The sequence below is a fragment of the Antedon mediterranea genome, chromosome 4 (genome assembly GCF_964355755.1).
Source record: "Antedon mediterranea chromosome 4, ecAntMedi1.1, whole genome shotgun sequence".
Taxonomy (NCBI): Eukaryota; Metazoa; Echinodermata; class Crinoidea; order Comatulida; family Antedonidae; genus Antedon; species Antedon mediterranea.
The window spans coordinates 7,306,809-7,329,865 of NC_092673.1; the positions used below are offsets into that span (position 1 = coordinate 7,306,809).

At 32.9% G+C, this 23,057-nt stretch overlaps 1 protein-coding gene across 2 annotated transcripts in view; it reads left to right on the forward strand.

Moving 5' to 3' along the window:
* The first annotated feature begins 1,483 nt into the window (after positions 1–1,483).
* Positions 1,484–23,057, forward strand: part of LOC140046512 (rap guanine nucleotide exchange factor 1-like) — a 66,639-nt gene continuing 45,065 nt past the window's right edge. Inside the window, exon 1 of one of the 2 annotated variants that reach the window (XM_072091180.1) lies at positions 1,484–1,667. In XM_072091180.1, the coding sequence (XP_071947281.1) occupies positions 1,655–1,667 (13 nt within the window). In that variant the 5' untranslated portion in view covers positions 1,484–1,654. Of the gene's footprint in view, positions 1,668–20,907; positions 21,840–23,057 lie in introns of those variants that run through there. The other variant, XM_072091178.1, reaches the window with a different exon arrangement.

Here is a 23,057-nt window from a genome sequence, read left to right on the forward strand (position 1 = left end):
CATCTGCTGCCTTCCACCACACCCCATGCATTATTCCGCTACCACCCCCACCCCCTATATTCCGCCACAACTGCCACCAATGCATCCGCTGTGTCCTATTCCGCCACACCCCCACGCACTATTCTGCCATACCCGCCATTCCGTCACTTCCATTGACATACTCAATATTAATCCCACCTACTCTTATTCCGCCTGCTCATTTTAAAATATTGATGGAGGATGGAACGAACATTCTAAAGAACTAATAATGATAATACAAGGAGGAGAGAGGATTGCACGAAATATAAAGATATAAGGCCTGTTCTAATAGCCAAAGTTCACAACACATTAATTCAAGGGACACCATTTGTGTTAATTGTGACCTAAATTACTGTAGTAGAAAGATGAACAGAATATCGTTAATATTATCCCGTCCGCCGCGCTGCGAAATGGATGTTTTTTAAATTTTTATTTTAAATAATTCTTTTTTTTTTTCTTATGGGAATAAACGAAAGAAGGCTCCGTCCGCATGGGTTATATCCCCAAACCCTGCTTATCATGAGATACATTAATGATTAACAGTAATCATGCTAAATTATACAAGTAGGCCTAGGCCTACATTCGATAAAAATTGAACCGAACTGTTTTGAAAAGGCACCTGTTCAACACGCATTCAAAATTGACAAACAAATTTAGCCACCTATTATGATTTAATAATACTCAAATCATGCATTTTATTTTAGGCTTGCCTACACGAACAAGGTGTGGGTACACTCCTGGAAGAAGGAAAAAACAGAAATATTAAAACATAATTATCATCCACTAGCAATCGTATTCCTACGATAGACGGTTTTTAAAATATTTTTAAAATTGTATTTATATCCAAATTTTGATATAACAGAGAACGGTGTAGTTGTACTAATATGTTATACCTCCATTTTTTGATCATAAATTTTAAAAATACTTTATTCTGTAGTGTAATTCAAAATTGATTAAATAAAATATTTTTTGATAATATATACGCAATTATGGTATTTTTTTATGGACCAGAGGTTCCGAAATAAAGATTGAATGAATAGTAAGATATCAAGATATTTCATTAGGTACAGTAAGTTTATTTTATTTATTTATTTGTTGACCATTATACAACTTTGTATCAGTGGCACTCACAATGTGCGGTGCGGTCCAGTAAGATAAGCCTACAGTAGTTGGATTCTTACAGGCAAATGATAATAATACAAACTAAAAACATTTTCGAATAAACAGTATATTTTGATCAATCAAAATCAATTAGATATCACTTATGACACAACTACCTGACAGATCGGTTAATATTTAATCATTTTTAATAAATTAGTATAGATTATATCGTAGACCGTGCACCTCCCACGCTTGAACAATTTTGAACCATGATTGAACCAAACTCTTAAAAACTTGGGGGCAGTATGCAATAAACGTGTGTGTTGGTGGTGTGGACTTATCTTTCACAGTTCAGCAACTTAGCAGCAGAGAACAGCGCAGCAGTATTTTGGTGGTAATTTTTACACTGCAGACGAAAGGTTTTGTTAGGAATTAAATCTGGTGTAGGGAAAGGAATACTACCAGTTTGGACATTATATACATTTCATAAGGATGTAATATATTTGTAAATATTAGTTTTGAAAAACGAAGAAGGATGTCGGAAAAAGGTATGTATTTTTTAGCTCATTGATTGAATCACTCAGCTGGGCCAGGTTGATGTTGATTTTGTACTGGTGGTGAATGATTTGTTGATAAGGACCACACTGAAGAAAGGCCTTTTGTTCCCGTGGATGTGGTTTGCCGTCTCTAAAATAGAACAGCCTAGCCTAATTGAACTGATTAGCCCAGGCTATAATTCAAATAGACCACGTCCACGTATATCCAGGCCTATTATGACAATGCATAGTAGGGTTCATGCAAGTTAAGTGTTAACACATCTGAGGAAATAAAAAACTAAACAATTTCAGTAGTTTTTACGCTTAACGTCAAACAGTCATTTCTGGACATGCGTACAGTACTTGCATGTTTATGCGCAGAATGATTTTCGCACTTGGCAGTGCATTATAGTTGCTTGTTGCGGTAAAAACGAAAGGCCACAATGCCGTGTTTTAACACACGTGCGACGGGGAAAACTCCGTAAGCTTGGCTTTTTGCTGTGTCGGTCGTGGTTTTGTCCATTATGATTTCGTTTTGCTGGCTGGGGGTTCCCATAATTTAAGGCTAAACTATAATTTTCCGTCGATCATGTGTATTGGTATATTCATTTTTGTCCATAATTGAGATGAATTTCCGTTGTCTATTTCGTGCTTAGCTTACCTGGATAAACCAACAATAGCCCCTTCTCCTCGAAGAGTGAGATATAACTCGAAAAGTGGATGTTTTCATTGAATTCCCCTCTCCACAAATGGTATAGTCCATGAAATATGCCCTCAAGTGGGAGCCTGCCCACAAACCACCATCATCATTTCTTTTCGAGACATGAAAGAGTTAACATGTCTTCAAAGAGCTTGACACAGTTTTCTTGCTGTTGCAATTGAGTTTCAATACTGAGACTGCTGCTATATGAAGCTAAGTAGTTTTTCTTGGTTACAGAGATTCATAGAACTTTGAAATGTCAATAAAATGACTTTTAGCAAGCATTTTTGTGAATGTTTTCGCTTAGACCAACTGGCTAAAATGTTTGCGGTACCATAATAGGTTTGTGTAGTATGTACTGTTATTATTATAGACTTTCCGTAGTACACACTGAACACTGAATGTTTGCCATTTAATCTTGCTCCTAATTTTTTTAATACAGTCATTGGATAGAACTTTGATATTAGAGCTTTTAGATACAAAAACAGTACCATTTAAAACAACGAGACAATTTTTCCAATAAAAATATCAAGGTTTAGATACTAAATTTTATATCTTAAAATAGTTAAATTTCATGTTAGGCCTACTCTGTACTGTACCAATAAAGGTATTTGACATTTTAAATCAGAATTTACTGACTTATGACAGATTTCGAATACACTTTAGCCAATTAAAGAAAATGGCATTTTTTCAGTTTAATAATGACAAATGATATGGCATTTGTCAGGATTACTACCTAAGGTATACTGTGCAGAAATATATCTAGCAAGGTTAAAAGGATTTGAATTGTAACAGCAAAAATCAACATTTAGTTTGTGGCTTTGTCAGATTCATGATGGCCTTCGTGGAAAAGCTTTTTATCTTTGTTAAAACGAATTAGTTATTACTCATCAATTTTAATTGTTTGATTACTGCTTGGTCTAAAACAATAATCCATAAAATTTATATAGATTATTTTTTAATTTTTTATAATTTAGTTGGACAATGGACAATAGAGAAATAAAAATAAATCTTTATGATAACACATGATCAGTAATAGTTTACAGTATTGAACATGTAACTGTAACATACTGTAACAGTACAAGTACTGTATGTTTTACAAGCATGTTGGCCATTAGTATTGTACTTCTATTATACAGTATTAATTATTTCAAGTGATTTAATAATTGATTTTATTTTGTTATACCCCCATTTCATAACAATAATAATAATAATAATAATATTATTAATAATAATAAGATTTATACAGCGCACATATCCACTAAAGTGCTCAAGGCGCTTGTGAAAAACCATGAAACATATTAACCTTAAACTAAAATACAATTGTTAAATTTGACTAAAACCGAAAAAAAATAAACAAGACCAATCGAACCCACATCACTGCTTCCGTTTACCAGCAATTTAAGGTGCATAGACCAGCCAGTACATAACTCACAGGTGTTCTCAGTGATGTGGGTATCTAGCTAAACAAATTAAATCTTACAAATTGTCAAAAGCAGTAGACAGCAGCATTGAAAACTTCTTCAACTTGCCGCTAAAGTTTGTCTTTGAAATAAAAAATCATTACACTATTATATTTAATACCCATATGTTTAGACTGCTAGGCCGCTCAGTATATTCACTGACGTATTTTAGGTTACTACAGTATTAAAAAGAAAAGTTTTGTACCTGACTGAGAAACCTTAAAAACAAGTCTGATTAATATCTAAGTTATCTAGCAAAATGTAAGACACTCAAAACAAGTATTACACCAATTTTGGCAAATTACTGTAATTAATTCTTACAGTTACAAACAGTTGAATAAAAATTGGCAGATCAAGCCTGAAGTAGAGTACCTTTGCTAATATGCTAAATAAAAGAGTAAGACCACTGTATACAAATTATAGAAACGATTTGACATAAATAAATTGATACATTATAATTTTTATATTATTTAATTTTATTTTCCCTCAGATGATTCATACCTAGATAAACTGTATTTTATATTCAATCTATTTTTGGTTAATAGTAATATCAATTGAAGTCAATATAATTACTTGGAATTACAGTATTTGACTATCCCATCCTTTCCGGAATATATTTTAAAATGTCTTGATTCATACAGTACATTAACAATATTACAATCAGTATGTTAAAATTGAATTGAATTAAAAAAAAAAATAGTAAATAGTTAAGACCTATATTTTATGTACAGTACACAGATTTTTCGTTCCATAGATTGTACTCAAAGTGTACATTAAATTACCAATGAAATAATCATTTTTTGTAATTTATTGCTTTATGTGAATTTTCCGGTCATTATCATCATTTATTTCGCCATCAACAAATACAAAAACGAAAACAGCTTAAACAAAGGTACAGTACGTACAGGTAAATCGATGAGGTAGGATCACCTACAGTAAATGTTAATGTCCCAAAGGTGTCTGGTTTTTTTGTGTTTTAAACACTGTACAAAACAGTCAGATATCTAAACGTCTTGACTCGTCGGTGCAGTCTGAGATAGTGTACCGTAGGTATAGGTTTTTAGGTCATCAAGAACTTCAGGGCCTGGTTATACGATGCGGCCTGAGTTGGCATTAATACTATCAAGCAAGGTTTACAAGTTCAATTCTGGGGTTGGAACGATTTTGTTTTGTTTTGTTTAATTCATTTAAACTTTATTTTAACCATAGAGGCCCAGATCAACACGCGGTTGCTCTTTCCTGAGGTTTGTGCACATAAAAAATACAAATACAATTTCAACAATGTTTTAACAATATTATGACAGTACAGTATATTTAATACAAGTTTTGATGAAGTTATGTTTAAACACCTTTGGTTACCTTCTGTTCTGTTTTTATTATTTTTTTAATGATACAATAACCTGAAATTAAAAAAATGTCAATAAAAATGATATGTTAAATAGATAAAAAATTATGTAATGTACTGTATCCCATAAGACAAGAATGGAACATTCAATAGTTGCAATATCAAGAAATTTATTCATACATGGCAACGGTCGACATGATGACAAGCAGTGAATAATCAGTATTAAATAATCAATACTAAAGATAGAAGTAAAGTGCTGAATGAATGTACTGTACAGTTAGGATCCAAAATCCATTCTTTTCAAAGAAGGATATTGTCAACCAGTACGTCATACGATACATGTTAAGTACTGTCTGTTGATAGTTAGTAGATTTCTTGATTTTATTTTTAGTTTACTTTCCTGGAATACACAATTTACTATTATTAATCAAGTGGATTAAATTACTGAAATGTGAACGGCTACTAAAAAATAGCAAGGAAGTTATACTTTAGTTTGAAATCAAAGCAGATCTTTGAATGTTTTCGTATGCGGTTAAGTTAAAAAACATGCATGATGTATAGTGTACTAAGGGTCTGTTTTTGCTGCATAGCGCCGAATAAACCGATTATTTAAAAAATGTAATTTTTATATTGACTGCATTTCTGCTCAATTTTTTGCTCCAAAATAACCATTTAAATCAGTGAGTGGTGGTTGACAAAAATTGTTAGATTTGCCAAAAATGCAATTGCTCCTGGCGGTTAATTCAAACGTTAGTGCAGTGTAGTTGATTCAAGGTCAGCAGCTGTCAATCAAATAACCGTTATTTAGTGTTGCGGCTAAAAGTTGCTCAGCGATAACCAGTTAAATGGCGTTCTAACACCGAATTGAATGGGTATTTTTAACCGGTTATTTTGCGCTGCCTTTTAACCGTTTACCACAAAATTGTCCTGTTTCTGATTCTAAGAAAATGAAGTTAATTTATTCACACCGTTTTTAACCAGTTATTTTTATACAGCAGAAGCAGGCCCTAATTTTGCTTTTAAATGAACTTCCGTATTAAACATAACAGTAAATTTCAGGAACTAAAGTCTTTAGTAATTAAACCAAAGGGATCTACTGTATGTGTAAGTCAAAATATATTATAGGTACTGTAACAAAATCCAAAATTAAAAACCGGGAGGTCACATGGTATATTTCAGCTGCGCCCATTATTTATTATTAAGAAGTACAGTGTGTGACGTGACAAGCGGTATCACGTGATGGCTATGTGAGAGGAATTTCGACCGCAGATGGTCATACAATGGTTTAAATATCGTAAATTTGCTTGTGTGTAAGCTTTTTTGTTATATTTTTTAATGCAGAAACATATAGGCCTACAGGTACATAAAAATTCAGTTATCTTTGTAATCCTGGAGAAAATGTGGAAAACCGGAAGCATGACCATAGGCCGGGAGACGAGTCTAAAATACGGGAGTCTTTCGGCCAAAACATGAGTGTTGGCATGTGTGCAGTATACCAGCTACTGTACTGTGTCCATGTTTACAGCTGGTCGTGAAGAATTTCAATATTGGCAACTTTAGAATGGATCCCAAATATGACTTGAATTTTGTTGAATTAAATCTATAGGAACAGCTCTCCATTAAAAATTAACAAAAACATACAAATCATTTTTTGTTTATAATATTAAATCATACATACAGAAACTGTACTGTAGTTTATTTATAAACAAGGAAATAAATATTAATTAATAATAAATAAATAATTTCTCCATATATCATATGGATCTAGCTACTGTATGGTAAATAAAGCATAGCCAAAATATTAGTAAATTATTTTAAAAAATTAAATTGATCAGTCCAAAATACTCTATTGTCAAGTCAAGTATGCAATGTTTGTTCTTTAGGCTTTTATCTCTGCCATTTATTAAGGTTCAACGGTCTTGTGATAATAAAATGCCACCAATTTGCCTAATCCATTGTGAATGCTATGCAAGCTACTTAGCGGCAGTTTTAAATCAGCACAAATCAAGCTACATGTACAGTAGCTAGCACTTTCAAAATGGAGGAAGTTAAAACACCAAAACTGAAGGATATAAAATTGAAGATAAGAACCCCTAAGCTATTGAAGGCTAGGCTTGGAGGTGTGCAAACCCCCAAACTACTCAAAGACAGGCTAGGAATCAGAAGTGTTCATACTCCAGTAGGAGGCAGTTTGAAGTGGCCTAGCAGGAAACCTGATCTAGTGAAAATATGGACAAGAATGTCTGAAGGTAGGATGTCATTAGGGACAATTAGATGTGACATTTCAGCTCTTCAAGTTCACATACCAAGCCTTTCAGGGGTAGCCTCTATCTACAGTATGTGCATATAAACCTCATTATCATCAGATCCATTTTGTCGGGATACTATTGGCAAAACTATCATTCATATTCATTTGTGAAGAAAACAATTTTCTTTTTGATGTACTAACTGTACACTATTGTCTGTACACTAAAACAATACTGTGACACTACAAAAACAACAATTCTTATAATAATATTAATATTATTAAAAAAATTGTACTTTTTGTACTTTTTAAACAAGTTGAAAACAAGGCACAGTATCACAGTTTAGGTAATTAATAATAATAATTAATAATATTAAAGTTTTGTAATAATATATGAGATCGAGCTAAAAGACATTCGTTCCATGTTACTGTTGAGATTCATCATTAGGGACTTGAATGAACGTGCACGACATTCATGTCAAAATGTCAAATCAAATTTGCCAGTCGCCTAGCGCGTGCATATCATAAAAATGAGGTAATAGGCTAGCAGTCGGCATAGTCGCAAGAAAAGTACCTATTAAATGTAATGTACATCAATACCTTAATTCAACCAATGGCTCAATGTCCTATCTGAAGGATGAGGCTAGAAGAATAGAAAGTTTCTTGTATAATGACACAACAAACAGATCTGAGTTTTAAACTCTGCCTTATCACATTCCAATCCAATTTACCTTCCATTGCACCATACAGTTATAATTTTACCCAAAACAAGCTACTGTATGAAACGTGCCAAAAAATATTCCACAGAGGTTTGTTGAAAAACGCATTCACAGTTACATAGTCCGCATACTACTATTAAAGTATACATTAATGTTATCAATTCATGCACTATTTTTGAATATTTAATTAAATAGAATACACTTTGTTGGTTGTCTCAAGCAACATTTAAATTAATTAATTAATTGTGTAGACCATAAAACTATTGCTATATTTAAATGTTTCAAAATAAACTAAATTATCCAAAATTAAAACTAATATCATCCTGTTAATCAATTACATGACAAAGAGCTGTCAGAAATAAAGACTTAAAGTGGTATCTAACATTCTTTTCTATTGTCAAGTGCTGTATTTATAATCTTTTACCAAAGACAGAAGTACCAATGAATTGTATAAATAGCAAATGTATTGTAGTAAATTGTAATAACAAAGGACCTAGGAATGCTGTGTTGTCTGTCTCTAGTTGTAAGGCAAGGTTTCACTTTTGTTAAACAATAATGAGAATACAATAGTACTGAACATGTTTAAAAAAAAAAGACTGGGTTAAAAAAAACACTAAAATTGCTGGAAAATTTAGAACAAAGTGAAAATAAAGGCCAAGTGATAAATTTTACAGTCTATTTCATGCTTAGAACATAAACAGTTGTGAAAGAAATATTTTATTTAACAAAGTCTGAAAAATTTAGTACATTCCAGTTATTTTGAAAGTTTGACAAACTGTAATCATAAAGAACAGAAAAAAAATGTTGAGGATAAAAGAAAATCATCTGCAGGGCAATTCAAATTTTAAAAAGTGTAACAAAGAGACATTTTAATTATTTTTCATTGGCGGATCCTGGGTGTTGCGCTAGGAACACACTCTCCTCCTTTTGACAGCTCAGTTTGTTAGTGTTCCCCATTAAACAAACTCGACACTGCATGTATCATTGAAATATTTCATAACACTACTGACTGTATAGTGAAAATGACAAAGAATAAAACACATTTATGGTTAGAACAATATTTCCTGTTTTACGAAATACAAAAAAAGAAGCAAGACATTTAGTAAACAAAGGATTGCATTGTAAAAACTGCAATAAAATTAAGCTACAGGTATTAAATATTAATATTAATTGAATTACAGTATAAAATATGGAAATTGGACAATAACCACCAGAACAATACATATACCCATTATGGCCTGTACCATGTTAGAGTGACAATGTTAGGTGTCGGCTTGTTTTTAAAATCAATCTTTACAATTGAATTACAGTACATTTGTTAAATAAGTATAAGTTAAATAATATAATATCTATCTATACTATTTTATGAAAACTACAATTAAGTTTTAAGTATAGTCAGCAGTCATTGTTTACTGTAGGGCCTGTTTCTATTGAAAAATCTTGCCGCTTTTATTAAAAAGATTCCGTTGCAGTTAAAAATGTTTTCATTTTTTAAATCACTACTTGACGATCGAAACCGGAATCAAAATATGTGGATCCATTTCTATTGGCAAGAAAATACAGTTTTAAATAAAATATGTTATTTATGTCGGTATTCTCTTGCGCAATAGAAACGGTCTCTTAGTGAATCTGTTTGGACAGTAGTCTTTACCAATGTTGAAAATGTGTGTTTGATGTGAAGTTGATATGAGATGTGTGCGGTATACAAATTAAATGTCAAACCATAAAATGGCAAATTTGCTAGTCCTGATTTTAAGGACTGAATGATGCTTTTACCTGTTTACTGAAAGATAATACCAATACTTAAAAAAATATTTTACATTAGAATGAACTTTAGAGTTATAAACTGAATAATTCAGTGTGCATTTTGTACGGGAAATAGTTCAACAATTGAATTATTATACAATTTGTTAAATCATAACTGCGTAAATTATGTACAGTTTATCAGGTTCAAGTGCAGACAAACTACAGTATACTGCTTATTGTTTCAACCATAAACACATTCACAATTGATTTAAAACCAGAAACATCAATGGTCATTTTTGTACAATTACCACCATGCTCAATACTAATATTCAGCACTTGACTCTCTGATTTTCAATTTCAAAATTTATATTTAAATACAGAGAGACTTATTTGAAACGCTGGCCATGAGACCTAACGATTAAACTAGCTGTTTTGTTTCTGCTGAAATGAACAACAATACAAATTCAAATCACAGTTGATTTGGTCATAATGGTACAAGAACAATTAGGTCATTGTTACTGTACAAGTTAAAATGAAATTACTAACGGTATGCGAGACACTTAATGACTGACTGCTATGTTTTGCTTTTGACCGTTGTGGTCCGTATCATGGCGATAATTGCAATCAACCAATGGGGTGCCACATTTGGGTTTGATTATTTTTCCAATTTGAGGCTAGCACTTTACTGTTAGTAACTCTAACCATAGAGAAATAAGTTAACTTATTTCTCTATGCTCTAACATTAAATGTTGGTCTACTTAATTTTACTTTTTACATTCATTTTCATATTTAAAAAAAAATATCTTACTAAAAAGGAAAATTAACAGTTAGTAGTAAAAGATGAAAGTAAAAAAAAACAAAAAAAAATATTTCTTCATAGTATTTTGAAATGTTTTTTTATTTCTTCATATTTCTTAAGTGATCATTATAATAAGCATTAATCATACTTTTAGGATTATTACTATTAAAATGATTAAGAACATGTAAAGGATATATCAAATACCACAAATACTAGTGATTAATTAATAAGTCACTTCATCGAAGGTCAGTTTGTTAATCATAATTATTAATAATAGTGGTAGTAATATTATTAAGATGATGAAACATTTTAATTGATTACTTCAATTTGGGTTATTTCATCTTAATCGTGTACTTTACACTTGAATTTGAAAATGTTATATTAAGAGACAGAAAGACAAAAATTATTAAAAAATTTACTGTAAACATATACAGTACTACAGTACAGTAACCTTATATTCATTTTCAATTAATAAAAGTAGGCAGCATTTTTAGAAAAATTATTAAAATAAAAAGACTGTCGGAATATATGAGTCATAATGCGGTAGCGGTCAATTAAAGAAAATGGAATTAGGTAATTGGATAATAAACATATGTTAATAATACGAGATGTGATGTTGCTATGGAAACACTTATGAAAAGATAGCTGTTATGCCTGTCCTCAATTTTATTCCGACATAGAACTAGTTTATTTTTCCCATTTAAACGATTAAATGCTTTTTTCTATAGTATTATTTTTCACGTTAATGTTAATATAATTCTTGAAAATGTTTGTACCAAATTACTAAAAATAATGCAAATCTATTTAATTTGTTAATTCTAAACTAGATGTGGGCAGATAATGAAGATACTTTCAACACACCTGTTTGGTGTAAGCAAAAAAGCTACAGTATAGGTATCACTGATTCTTTTCAGTCCATTCATTCTTAAATTGTCAGCTACTTTGTTGCTTCAGGATGAATAGAAAAGTCTGATTCACCACTACACCGTACACGCATTGGCTGTGATGTCATCGGTTTGTTTTCAGTATGTGCTTAGACACTGTACGATCACCGAGCGTAGTAATAATTAAGTCGGTAAAATGTGCTACTGTATTACTCGAAACCATGGTACTTAAAGCCTTTTCACACTGGAATTGAAAAATGATAAACCAAGGTAACTTTACGCAAGGTCTAAATTTGATCTTTGTTTGCACTTAGACAGTTCTATGATGGATTGTCAAAACGTAACCATGACGTTAAAAACTATGATTTCCTCGCATGGTGCTAATGTCGAGTATTTACTTGAGTCGCACTTTTGAATTGGACTATTTACCAGCATGTTTCGTTTTACCAAGATGGTAAAGTGGTCAGTAAAAACCATTGGTCTTTGTTAAATTAACCCTGAGGTTTTAACCCCCAGTTAATTTGACCAATCTATTAAAAATTGGACAAACTACAGATTATAAATTGACCCACATTTGTGGCCAGGATTCAGTCATAGATGAGCTACTGTACCCACATCAACATGATTTCTATAAAAATTATTAAATTAATTTAAATATGTTAGAAAGTTGAAGTATGCTATAATTAGTGTCAATGTACATGTAAAATGGTGACTAAGTGGTGTATTTTGTTGTTTTCCCTCCATTGGGTAGTTGCATTGGGGCTGCTCATGTTGTGGGACCCCTTAAGCTCTGGGGGTTAAACAGTGAGTGCTCAAAGCTGTAACACCACTAATATAATAACCAATTTATGTCTCATGTAAAATAAATTGTTTCTCCTGCTTGCTACAAAATGTATATGTTATGTTCTTATAAAATGGCTTTACTGATAAAAGAGTGTTCATGTCAAGAGCAGCACTACAGATTGCTAAGTACAGTACATTGGATTGGAATGTATACACAATTGCCTGGTGGAATATTTCATAATAAAGATGTTTACTATTAATCATTGCATTGGTATTTTAGACCCTCTCACTGTATATTATCCACTTAAGCATAGTGTACCCTTGAAATATGGATATATTGAACAAAAATACATGTACTGTTAAATGTCAATCATATCTTTATTTCTATGGGATTATTACCAAATAAATAGGCATAATGCAACGGTAATCTAAATACTGTATATATATACGGTATATATTTTTGACAGCAGAAATGGTGCTGCTCACAAACATTTAAAAAAAAGCATGTTAACAGGACCACCCAACCACTGCTTCTAGCAGAATCTGGATATTCAAAATATGGTATAAATAAAATATATATATCATATTTTATACTGTATTTTTTTATACCATTCTGAAGATGCAGCAGGAACAGGCGCTATTCAGGCTTAGAATTTGATGTAGTACTTTTGTTTCATTTTTAACCCTAAAGGCTACTAACACACTATTGTAGGACGATATTAACGATTAATGATAAACATACATATTTCTTTACACAAAAACAAAAGAATTTAGAGAAGTTTTCATTTTAGGACAATATTTATTTATGATGTCTTTGATAAAAATAATATTTTTTAAATTGAATCAAATGATGTCATGATCAATAAGAACAATGCAATCATTGTCAGTGATAGAATTAGATGAATATTAAGCAGGTATTTTAATTTTTCCTTGAAAAAATCATCATCTATGTACCGGTCGTGTACACAAAAGGTGGCGTGACCAGCTCTCTTTATTTCCTCATTTATTTTTCTTCGAAGTAATTCAAATAAAATTGCCTGTATAAAATGTTATTTTATTCATATTTTCCCTCAATCTGTTTGTGTTATCAGAAAGTTTTCATTCCGGTTAAACTCGGTCACTAGCAAACATCAGATCTTATTGTAGAATTCAATTTACCGAGTACACTGTTATAAAAAATGTTGGCAGAGGTATGTTTGGATGTTCCCATTTAAGGGAAAGTTGGAGGTAAAGACCCTATAGTAGTCTACAGTATTATCTTGTTAAGGGCTAAAAAGAAAATTTATTGAGATACAATTATGCATTGTTTGTTGATATTTTTATTATATTGTATATATTAATATAATTGTTGCGTTTTATGGCTTTTTAGGATGTACAGTATTTACCAATATGTATATTTAATGTTTAAAATATTTGTAAAAGATATTTTGGTTAATGATGATCTGTGATTGATTATTATTCAATAGTTTTGGATTGGCTTCTGAAAGAAATTTATTAGGTACTGTATGTTTGATTATGTTTTACTGTACATAATTAGTTTGTATACTGCATCATAAGTCTTTACTTATACAAGTACTATAGTAAACAACTAGTCAGCAATGTACTGTTCTATAATACTTAATTGATGTGGCCTAGTTTACTACAACTAGTATACATTTGTTAACGTTCTTCTTCATCTTCATCTCTATACTTGGTACTTGGTTGGTTTGTTTCCTCCTGAATCTTCCACGAGGGAAATTAACTAGGAGGTCTCAGTGAAGTGGTGGTGCTGTTTAATTTGTTTGGACAAGGTGCTTGCTAAAATCTTCTTTAAAGTTTGCATGTTTTAGTTATGTTAACAATAGACTGCGATATAGTAGGCCTGTTAAGTGACCCAATCCTTCAAATTGTGATAACATTCTGAAACTTTGCACAGTTATTCATTAGGGTGTCAAAAATATGAAATGGAAGGGTTGCACAAAATTTGGTCAGGGGAAAGCCGCCATTTTGGATTTCAAAATGGCGGACCCAAATTGTTCACTTTTCAGGTATATCTCTGCTAAATAGGCACCTAGAGTTCTGAATTTAGGTGCAAATAATATGGTAATGGGGTCACCAAACATATTGGTATAACTAACATTTTAATTGCATGGCGGCCATTTTGGATTTCAAAATGGCGGACTTCAAATTTTCACTTTTTAGGTATATCTCTGCTAAAGAGGCACCTAGAGTTCTGATTTTAGGTGCAAATTATATGGTAGTGGGGTCACCAAACATACTGGTATAACTAACATTTTGATTCCATGGCGGCCATGTTGGATTTCAAAATGGCGGATTTCAAATTTTCATTTTTCAGGTATATCTCTGCTAAAAAGGCACCTAGAGTTCTGATTTTAGGTGCCAATTATATGGTAATGGGTAACCAAACATATTGGTATTTAACTGACATTTTTATTGCATGGCGGCCATTTTGAATTTCAAACCTACAGTTATAATTTTAGGTACAAAGTATAATATAGTATTGAGGTCAACAAACATATTAGTATAACGTCTTTGATTGCATGGCGGCCATTTTGAATGTAGCTCAACCCGTACTGGCTTTACACTATTTGTTTATCTTCATAATTACATGCATTTAACACGGACACTTATTGTAGGTCACATTTTCCCTGGCAACCACACAGCTCTGTACATCGTAAATCACTCTTTCTGCATTTACAGCATCCAAGATCACAGTCGGTGTGTCCACAGCGAATTAAAACCTTTCTGACATCTGAAAGTTCCGGCAATGAACTCCAAGCTGGACTAAATTTTTTGCCGTCCTTCCTCTATCCCCAGTTCGCTGGGTCCTGTTCAACTCTGAATGCATCTAGACAGTCGTACCACTTCCTGGCTTCCGTTTCAAATGTTCTCTTAATGCCGCAGATGTTGGGGGATATTTTCAATAGTCTTTCTCTTGTAAAAAGATATCGTCTTGCATCATTAAATGTTCTGCAGTAGACATAGTTACAACAAACTGTTCTAGATAATCTGTGTCTGTTTCACTAACATGTCCTACAGACAATGACATCCTCTCAAAAACTGGAGTCATACATGGCATCTTTTTCAAGGTCTCGTTAAATGTAGCTTTACCTTTTCCTTAAACAGATGAAGTTCTATCACAACCGCTAATGGCATGAAAGAACAAGTAAGCGGCTGATGCTTGTGATCCAAGAGAAGAAGCAATCTCGTGTATTGGGATGTACTTCAAGTGCTTCCCCACTCCAAACTCGATCCGAAGCTCGTGGATGCCAGGTATTCTGTGGAAAGCTGACAACAACATCACTGTGTACAGTCTTGATAATGCGTGGAAAATTTCAGCGGCAAGTTTAACGTGAACAAACATACGTTCATCTACCTCTTCTATGTTACATGGCATCAGCGATTGTATATTTACTGGTTTGTTACAGCTCTGTCTCCCAAAGACCCTACAAACATTCCGTGATTTGTGCCAATGTTCTCTACTACTTCAGTTACAATAAATGAAAACAACTCTGATTTGTTGTCATCAAATCTAAAAAATGTGGTCCAATTGTTGGGCATGCTCCCGCTGGCTTTAACGACCCTGCTTACACCAGAGACGCGGTTTGAACGCGTACCAGACTTTAAACTGTCGTTAAAGTATCTATCGTGTCACTGATCAAAGTTGATGGTTGTATGACACTTGATATATACTCAATGAATGTCTTCGAATCATTGGGTCTGAGCATATTGATTATTGCTGGTCCATCTAACACCTTGGCAGCAACTAATGGTGCTTCATTTTGTCGTACAACCATATATAGACCATCAACTTCGATCAGTGACGCGACCAGATTTGGTTTTCGATAGATAGTTTAACGACGGTTTAAAGTCTAGTACACGTTCAAACCGCGGCACTGGTGTAAGGAGGGGCGTCAAAGCCAGTGGGAGCATGCCCAACAATTGGACCACATATTCGAGATATGATGACAACAAATCAGAGTTGTTTCATTAATTGTAACTGAAGTAGTAGAGAACATTGACACAAATCACGGAATGTTTGTAGGGTCTCTGAGAGACAGAGCTGTAACAAACCAGTCTGTAAATATACAACCGCTGATGCCATGTAACATAGAAGAGGCAGATGAACGTATGTTTGTTCATGTTAAACATGCCGCTAACATTTTTCCGCGCATTCTTGTCAAGACTGTAGACAGTAATGTTGTTGTTATTTCATTGTCAACTTTCCACAGAATACCTGGCATCCACGAGCTTTGGATCGAGTTTGGAGTGGGGAAGCACTTGAAGTATATCTCAATACACAAGATTACTTCTCTTGGATCACAAGCATCAGTCGCTTGTTCTTTCATTCCTTTAGCAGTTGTGATACAACTTCATCTGTTCAAGGAAAGGAATTTGAGACGATGTCATTGTCTGTAGGGGATGTTAGTGACACAGATTATCTAGAACAGTCTAGATGGATTCAGGGTTGAACAGGACCCAGCAAACTGGGGATGGAGGAAGGACGGCAACAAATTTAGTCCAGTTTGGAGTTCATTGCCGGAACTTTCAGATGTCACAAATTAGGTTTTAATTCGATGTGACACACTGACTGTGATCTTGGACGCTGGAAATGCAGAAAGAGTGATTTATGATGTACAGAGCTGTGTGGTTACTAGGTTTGAGCTACATTCAAAATGGCCGCCATGCAATCAAAGACGTTATACCAATATGTTTGTCGACCTCAATACCATATTATACTTTGTACATAAAATTATAACTGTAGGTACCGTACTGAAACATTTTGAGCTTGCCATTTTGAAATTCAAAATGGCCGCCATGCAATCAAAATGTTAGTTAAATACCAATATATTTGGTGACCCATTACCAGTTGCACCTAAAATCAGAGCACTGTGTACCTTTTTAGCAGAGATATACCTGAAAAGTGAAAATTTGGGGTCCGCCATTTTGAAATCCAACATAGCCGCCATGCAATCAAAATGTTAGTTATACCAATATGTTTGGTGACTCCATTACCATAATTATAATTTGCACCTAAAATCAGAATTCTAGGTGCCTTTTTAGCAGAGATATACCTGAAAAGTGAAAATTTGAAGTCCGCCATTTTGAAATCTAACATGGCCGCCATGCAATCAAATGTTAATTATACCAATATGTTTGGTGACCCCACTACCATATATTTTGCATTTAAAATCAGAACTCTAGGTGCCTCTTTAGCAGAGATATACCTGACAAGTGAAAATTTGAGGTCCGCCATTTTGAAATCCAAAATGGCGGCTTTCCCCTGACCAAATTTTGTGCAACCCTTCCATTTCATATTTTTGACACCCTAATGAATAACTGTGCAAAGTTTCAAAATGTTATCACAATTTGAAGGATTTGCCTAAAATATGCACCTTAACATGCCTACTAATAGGGTATTCCATGTTCTAATAGTTCTCGGAAAAAAAGATGGCTGGTAGACTGTGGATGAAGTTTGTGGAACTATTAGCTGTTTGCTGTGGTCTCTATCTATTTTTCCTGATTAAATTTATTACGGTATTCAAAGAAGCACAGAAAGTTTCAGTAGGTCTGTTTAAAGACATCCCAACTCTCCCGATAACGGCAGGATTCTCTCTGCACTTTCTCCCAAAAAAGTTTATAATTTCTACTACTAGATATAGAAAAAACATACTACTATGTTATAGTTTAATATTCAATTCATGCATTGTTTAATAAGTGAAATAATGAGTTGGCACCGTATTTTCTGCCTTTGGCATGTCTGACATACCCATGTTTGAGATGCCAATATCTTAAATTTTTTTCTTTTTTATAGTGCCCTCTATGGTGTGATTTATAGCGCCCTCTATGGTGTGATTTATAGCGCCCTCTATGTTTAGTTTGTATAGCGCCCTCTATAGTTTCATAAAACATGATATTTCATTTTTTCAAAGTTGGAAAATCTGTATTTATATCCTTCATGTTCAGCTTCACTCTATTGAATAGTTTTTTTGGTTAATTTCTCTCTCTTTACCAACTGTTCCCACATCCAGGGTCTACCCCTACTCTATGTATTGTCAGGTAAATGAATAGGTTAATTGGATTATTGAATTGTAGTGTTTCGTTGTTTTTCCTCAGTTTTGTCATGCCCATGAAAACAATAGCCCAGGCCAACAAAAAAGATTGATAGTTTGGGGCAAAAAGTCAATTGTTATCCTGAAAAATCAAGACATTTTCAATCAAAACGTTGCTAATTTCAGTAGGCTCTTACAATTTTGTTGTTGAGAGGACAAAAAATTCAGAAATATTTTATCATTTCTGAGAAAACATTCAGTGGAATTTTCCTGGAACTGATAGTAGGTACAGTACTGTAGTCTGAATTCCATTAGAAATCCTGGAATTTGTCAATATTTGACAATATCGGAAAACCACCACCATAACCACATTTACATAGTATCAACAGTATATTTGGCATACTAAAAAGTTCTATATAACCAGTATACTGTTGGAAAGTCTAGACTATTGTTTTTATTATTAAAAAAAGTACAATGTATATGTTACTTTCTAAAGGAAGGTACATTTTTTTTACACATTCACTTGTCCACTTGTTTGATGCCCTATGTACCGAAACATGGCAGCCAAAATGATATCAACATATGATTGAGGCTCACTGCTGTACTGTTAATTTTTTTATTGGTTGCCCATCAGGATTAAGCATTTTAATTTTGAGTTGTCCTACAGTACTGTCGTATGTACATTTCTGATGTGTGTATTTTTATCTAATTTGGCTTTAAAGTCATCACAAAGGAAATTGTTCATCCCACCCACATCGACAGCCCATAATGGTTTAATGCGGACACTTCACAAGATTATAAGCAAATGACTGATTTTTAGAAATATGGTATCTATCTGTATATTGCCAAATACTATTAAAATCAAATCCGCAAACATGAGCATTTAAATACAGTATTTTATTTTGGTAAAAACCTACAGAATTAAACTACTCTATTATTACTGTGCATGTCAATATCTTTTTGTCAGCAGTTTAAACATGCCCTAATTTATTATTTATAAGCACCATTTCTGCTGCCAACAAATATAGTTTACTGCACTACAAAAATACTTTATACAGTAAATGTGCATCATATCTTGTTGGCAGCAGTTTAAATAGGACCTAACTTACTGTACTTGTAGAATAGGTACATATTTGGTACTGTACAGTAGGTGTATTGACTGAGTTCCAACGGAAGGAAGGAAGGAAACAATGTGTTAAACTCAATAGGTACAGTATCTTGCATCAGGAATGAGTCCTGTTGCTTAATAGTATTTAGTGCAAAAGAATATTCAAAGAGTTGTCAGGCTTTTCAATTTGCTACTGTATAGAAATGTCTTTTAAAAGGCCTGTTTCTGCTGTGGAAAAATAACCAAATGATAACTGCCAAGAAACAGGACAAATGCCCGGTTTAAAATAACTGTTAACAGCAATTCAAAATAATAGTTATTTGATTGACCGCTGTTGACCTTGAGGAAACTATCATAGCATCTTGAAAGTTTGATTGCCTAAGCGCATTGCATTTTGGGTAACATTGGAAACCACCCACTGATTAAAATTGTTTTTGGGAGCGAAAATTAAACAAAATGCATTTCAAGTCAAGACACATTTCAAGTCACTGTGTTTGACTAATGAATTAAATAGAATATACAAAATTTAAAAATATAAAATAATTTACTATTTAACAACAGGAATTACAATTACATAGTATTAGTACATTTTACAAATGATTTATGATGTAGATTGTATCCTATTTCTTAATAATAAGACAATGATTAATACCATCTTGGCTCAGTTACTTAGTATGCACTATCTCAACATAATTTGTGTATAATTGTATAAGTATAGTATGAAGTGACAGTTTGAATATTGAATATTTCAGTAGTCATTGCTGACTATGTCCCTTGTGTGTTATTTATACTACTTATGGAATGGATTTATCGCAAATTAATGTACGATTATGGAGGTGATATGTGCAGTATGTACCTTTAGATGATGAATGCTAAAAAAGTCTCCCGTATGAGTTGAGTATTTGAGCAATGAGTCCAGATAAGCAAAAGAAACAATAATAAAAAATCAACATTTATATTTTTTACGATTTATTTACAAAGTGTGTTTACTAGAAATGTTCGCGATTTGCCAGATTTTGTCAGAAAACTCATGACGTAAATTTTGCGATGCACCTGTGACGTCACAGCAATTTACGGTGACGGCTGTACAGCGAGAGCATGCGGAGATATCATTAATTTTTGCGATGGTTCTTAAATCATATGCACATCCCTAATACGTTGTTAAAATATGGTCCTGGGTCAAATTCTATAGCAGCATAAGACTTAAAGCTGAGGGTTCAGTGTACAAATCTGGATGTGCACTTAAAACCTAGTGCTCATTTTGAAAGGTTACACAGAAGAGTTAACAAATTGGAAATGCCAATTAACTATATAAACTAAATACTGAAAAATTAAATATTTTTAATTTGAAAAATGTAGTCCTCTTAAAATTGATTGACTTATAAAATATGTTTCACTTTCTGTTACTATTATGAAATATAAATATTTAAAGTATGAATCAATTTAAAACAAGTAATGTGTTCCTTGCCATAGAGTTTGTCAAGTAGGCCTACTACAGCATTCAATTGTTTAAATTCTGAATTTCCTGGGTCTCCTAATACACTTGTTGATAGGCCCTGAGGTGACCCAAAGTTCAAACCACCAAATAGAAACTTGTCAATCAGCCAATGAGAAGCTTTGTTTAACAACACATCCTGTAGAACACTGTACAATACTGATATAGGATCATATTCTAGTATTTATTTTGTGTTTTTATGGGTTCATAAGATCAGAAATTGTAGAAAGTTTTGTGGCGTTGGAAGTGGCAGTTATACTACAGCAGTTTCAGGATATATATTATTTGATGATATTTCTATGTACTGTACAGTGTATGTTCCTGAATCCTTGACTAATATAGGAGTGGTAAATACAAGTAACAAAGTACCGGTTTGTTTTAGCACTCAGTCATTGCTGTTAGAAGATATAGGCATTCCTTTACACTTTGATCTTTTAAAACAATCATCGTACTGTACTAAACACTGGTGCAGAAAGTCTACAGAAAACAATCAGTGACTGAGAGTAATGTACTTTATTGAAAGTACTGTTCTACTAAACATACAACTGATTCTATTGATTGATTGAAGTTGCTGTGTTGTATTTGTTTCTATAGAACACACTGTAGGCCTACAGAGCAGGACTAGTACTTAGCTTAGTAGGCAATACAGCTGTATTACTTGTTTTCTGTAGTACAGAGATACTAATTGTACTGTAGTAGGCCATTGGAACATATAGTCGGAACTTGCCATGCTGCGTGATTTACTTATATCAGTTTTTGGATAAAAATAGAATCAAAATGTCGACCCTGTTTGATTCGCTAATAGCTGAGGGCCTAGGAGTAGCCACCAGTGCCATTGGAATAGGTAAGTTTCTGCTTTGATGATGAATCAGGTGATAAGTTTTTCAGTATATGGGCTTAGACTGGTCCATTACAATGACGCATACAAGACACATTGGTTGAGACTGAGGCTATTGTTCTTACAGTACTATAACAATAACAATAAGAATTAACATTATAATATTACATTATTAACATATCTACTTTCCCACTTGCTAAGTGTATCTTTTAATAATGATAATGATTTTCACGCTGCTGCTCTAGCCCGCTACGTCCCATTAGGACTACTCAATCAGAAGCTAAAGCAAGCAGCAGTTATAGTTCTAAGGACAGACAGTTTTGTGAAAATGGAAACTCCACTATAATCTATTGATTCCAGCTGCTACAGTTGTAGACCCAAAAAACGTCTGGGAAAGAGTCTATTAGGACATGTCATGCTAAAATTACAAATCCCTAAGCATTTCTGGTATATTCACTGTCAGATATTCATTGAATTATTATTGAAACAGTCCATTAAAGTTTGTGTTTGAAATAGGATACTTCACAATTGAAATATCTAGGGTGATGAAGATTTGACCTTAGCAATAAAATTAACCAAAGTGACAGAAATTGAGTATTCACTTCTGTAACAAAAAAATAATATTTATTCACATATAAAAAAAGAAAAGAAACCCAAAAACCATTTTCTGACAGACAATTTAAGTATTTGTTGCTTTAAATTACATTTTTTTCAGGTAAAATAACTATTATGTGACAATAAAATGACACATTCAAAAACATTTGAAATAAAAAATATTTTTCAATAAGCGAGCAGCGTTTTTTGTAAGAAATATTTCTTGTTTAAACCATAAACTATAAACTGTAGAACGCCCTTTTTTGGGACATCATTTCCCTGTTAACACTTTGACTGCCAAACACGAAGATCTTCGTGTTTGGAAACACAACGCTTGACTTTTTTTACGAAATCCCCGGTAGATAGGTTAATTGTTGGTATATACTATAAATATAGACACTATATTCGGTCTGGACCGTCAGTATTTTACTATTTGAAAGTAACTAATCTGGTTACGAACGACTGTCAAAATGGTTACTGTCATTCTTGGTACCATTGTAAAGCTAAAATCTTTATGATTATTTTAGTCTAAATTACATATAAATCAGATCACATACATAGTTTCTATCAGCTTTAATAAAAACATCGAATTAGGCTAAAAACGCTGGCGGTGGCAGTTTCTAACTGGAA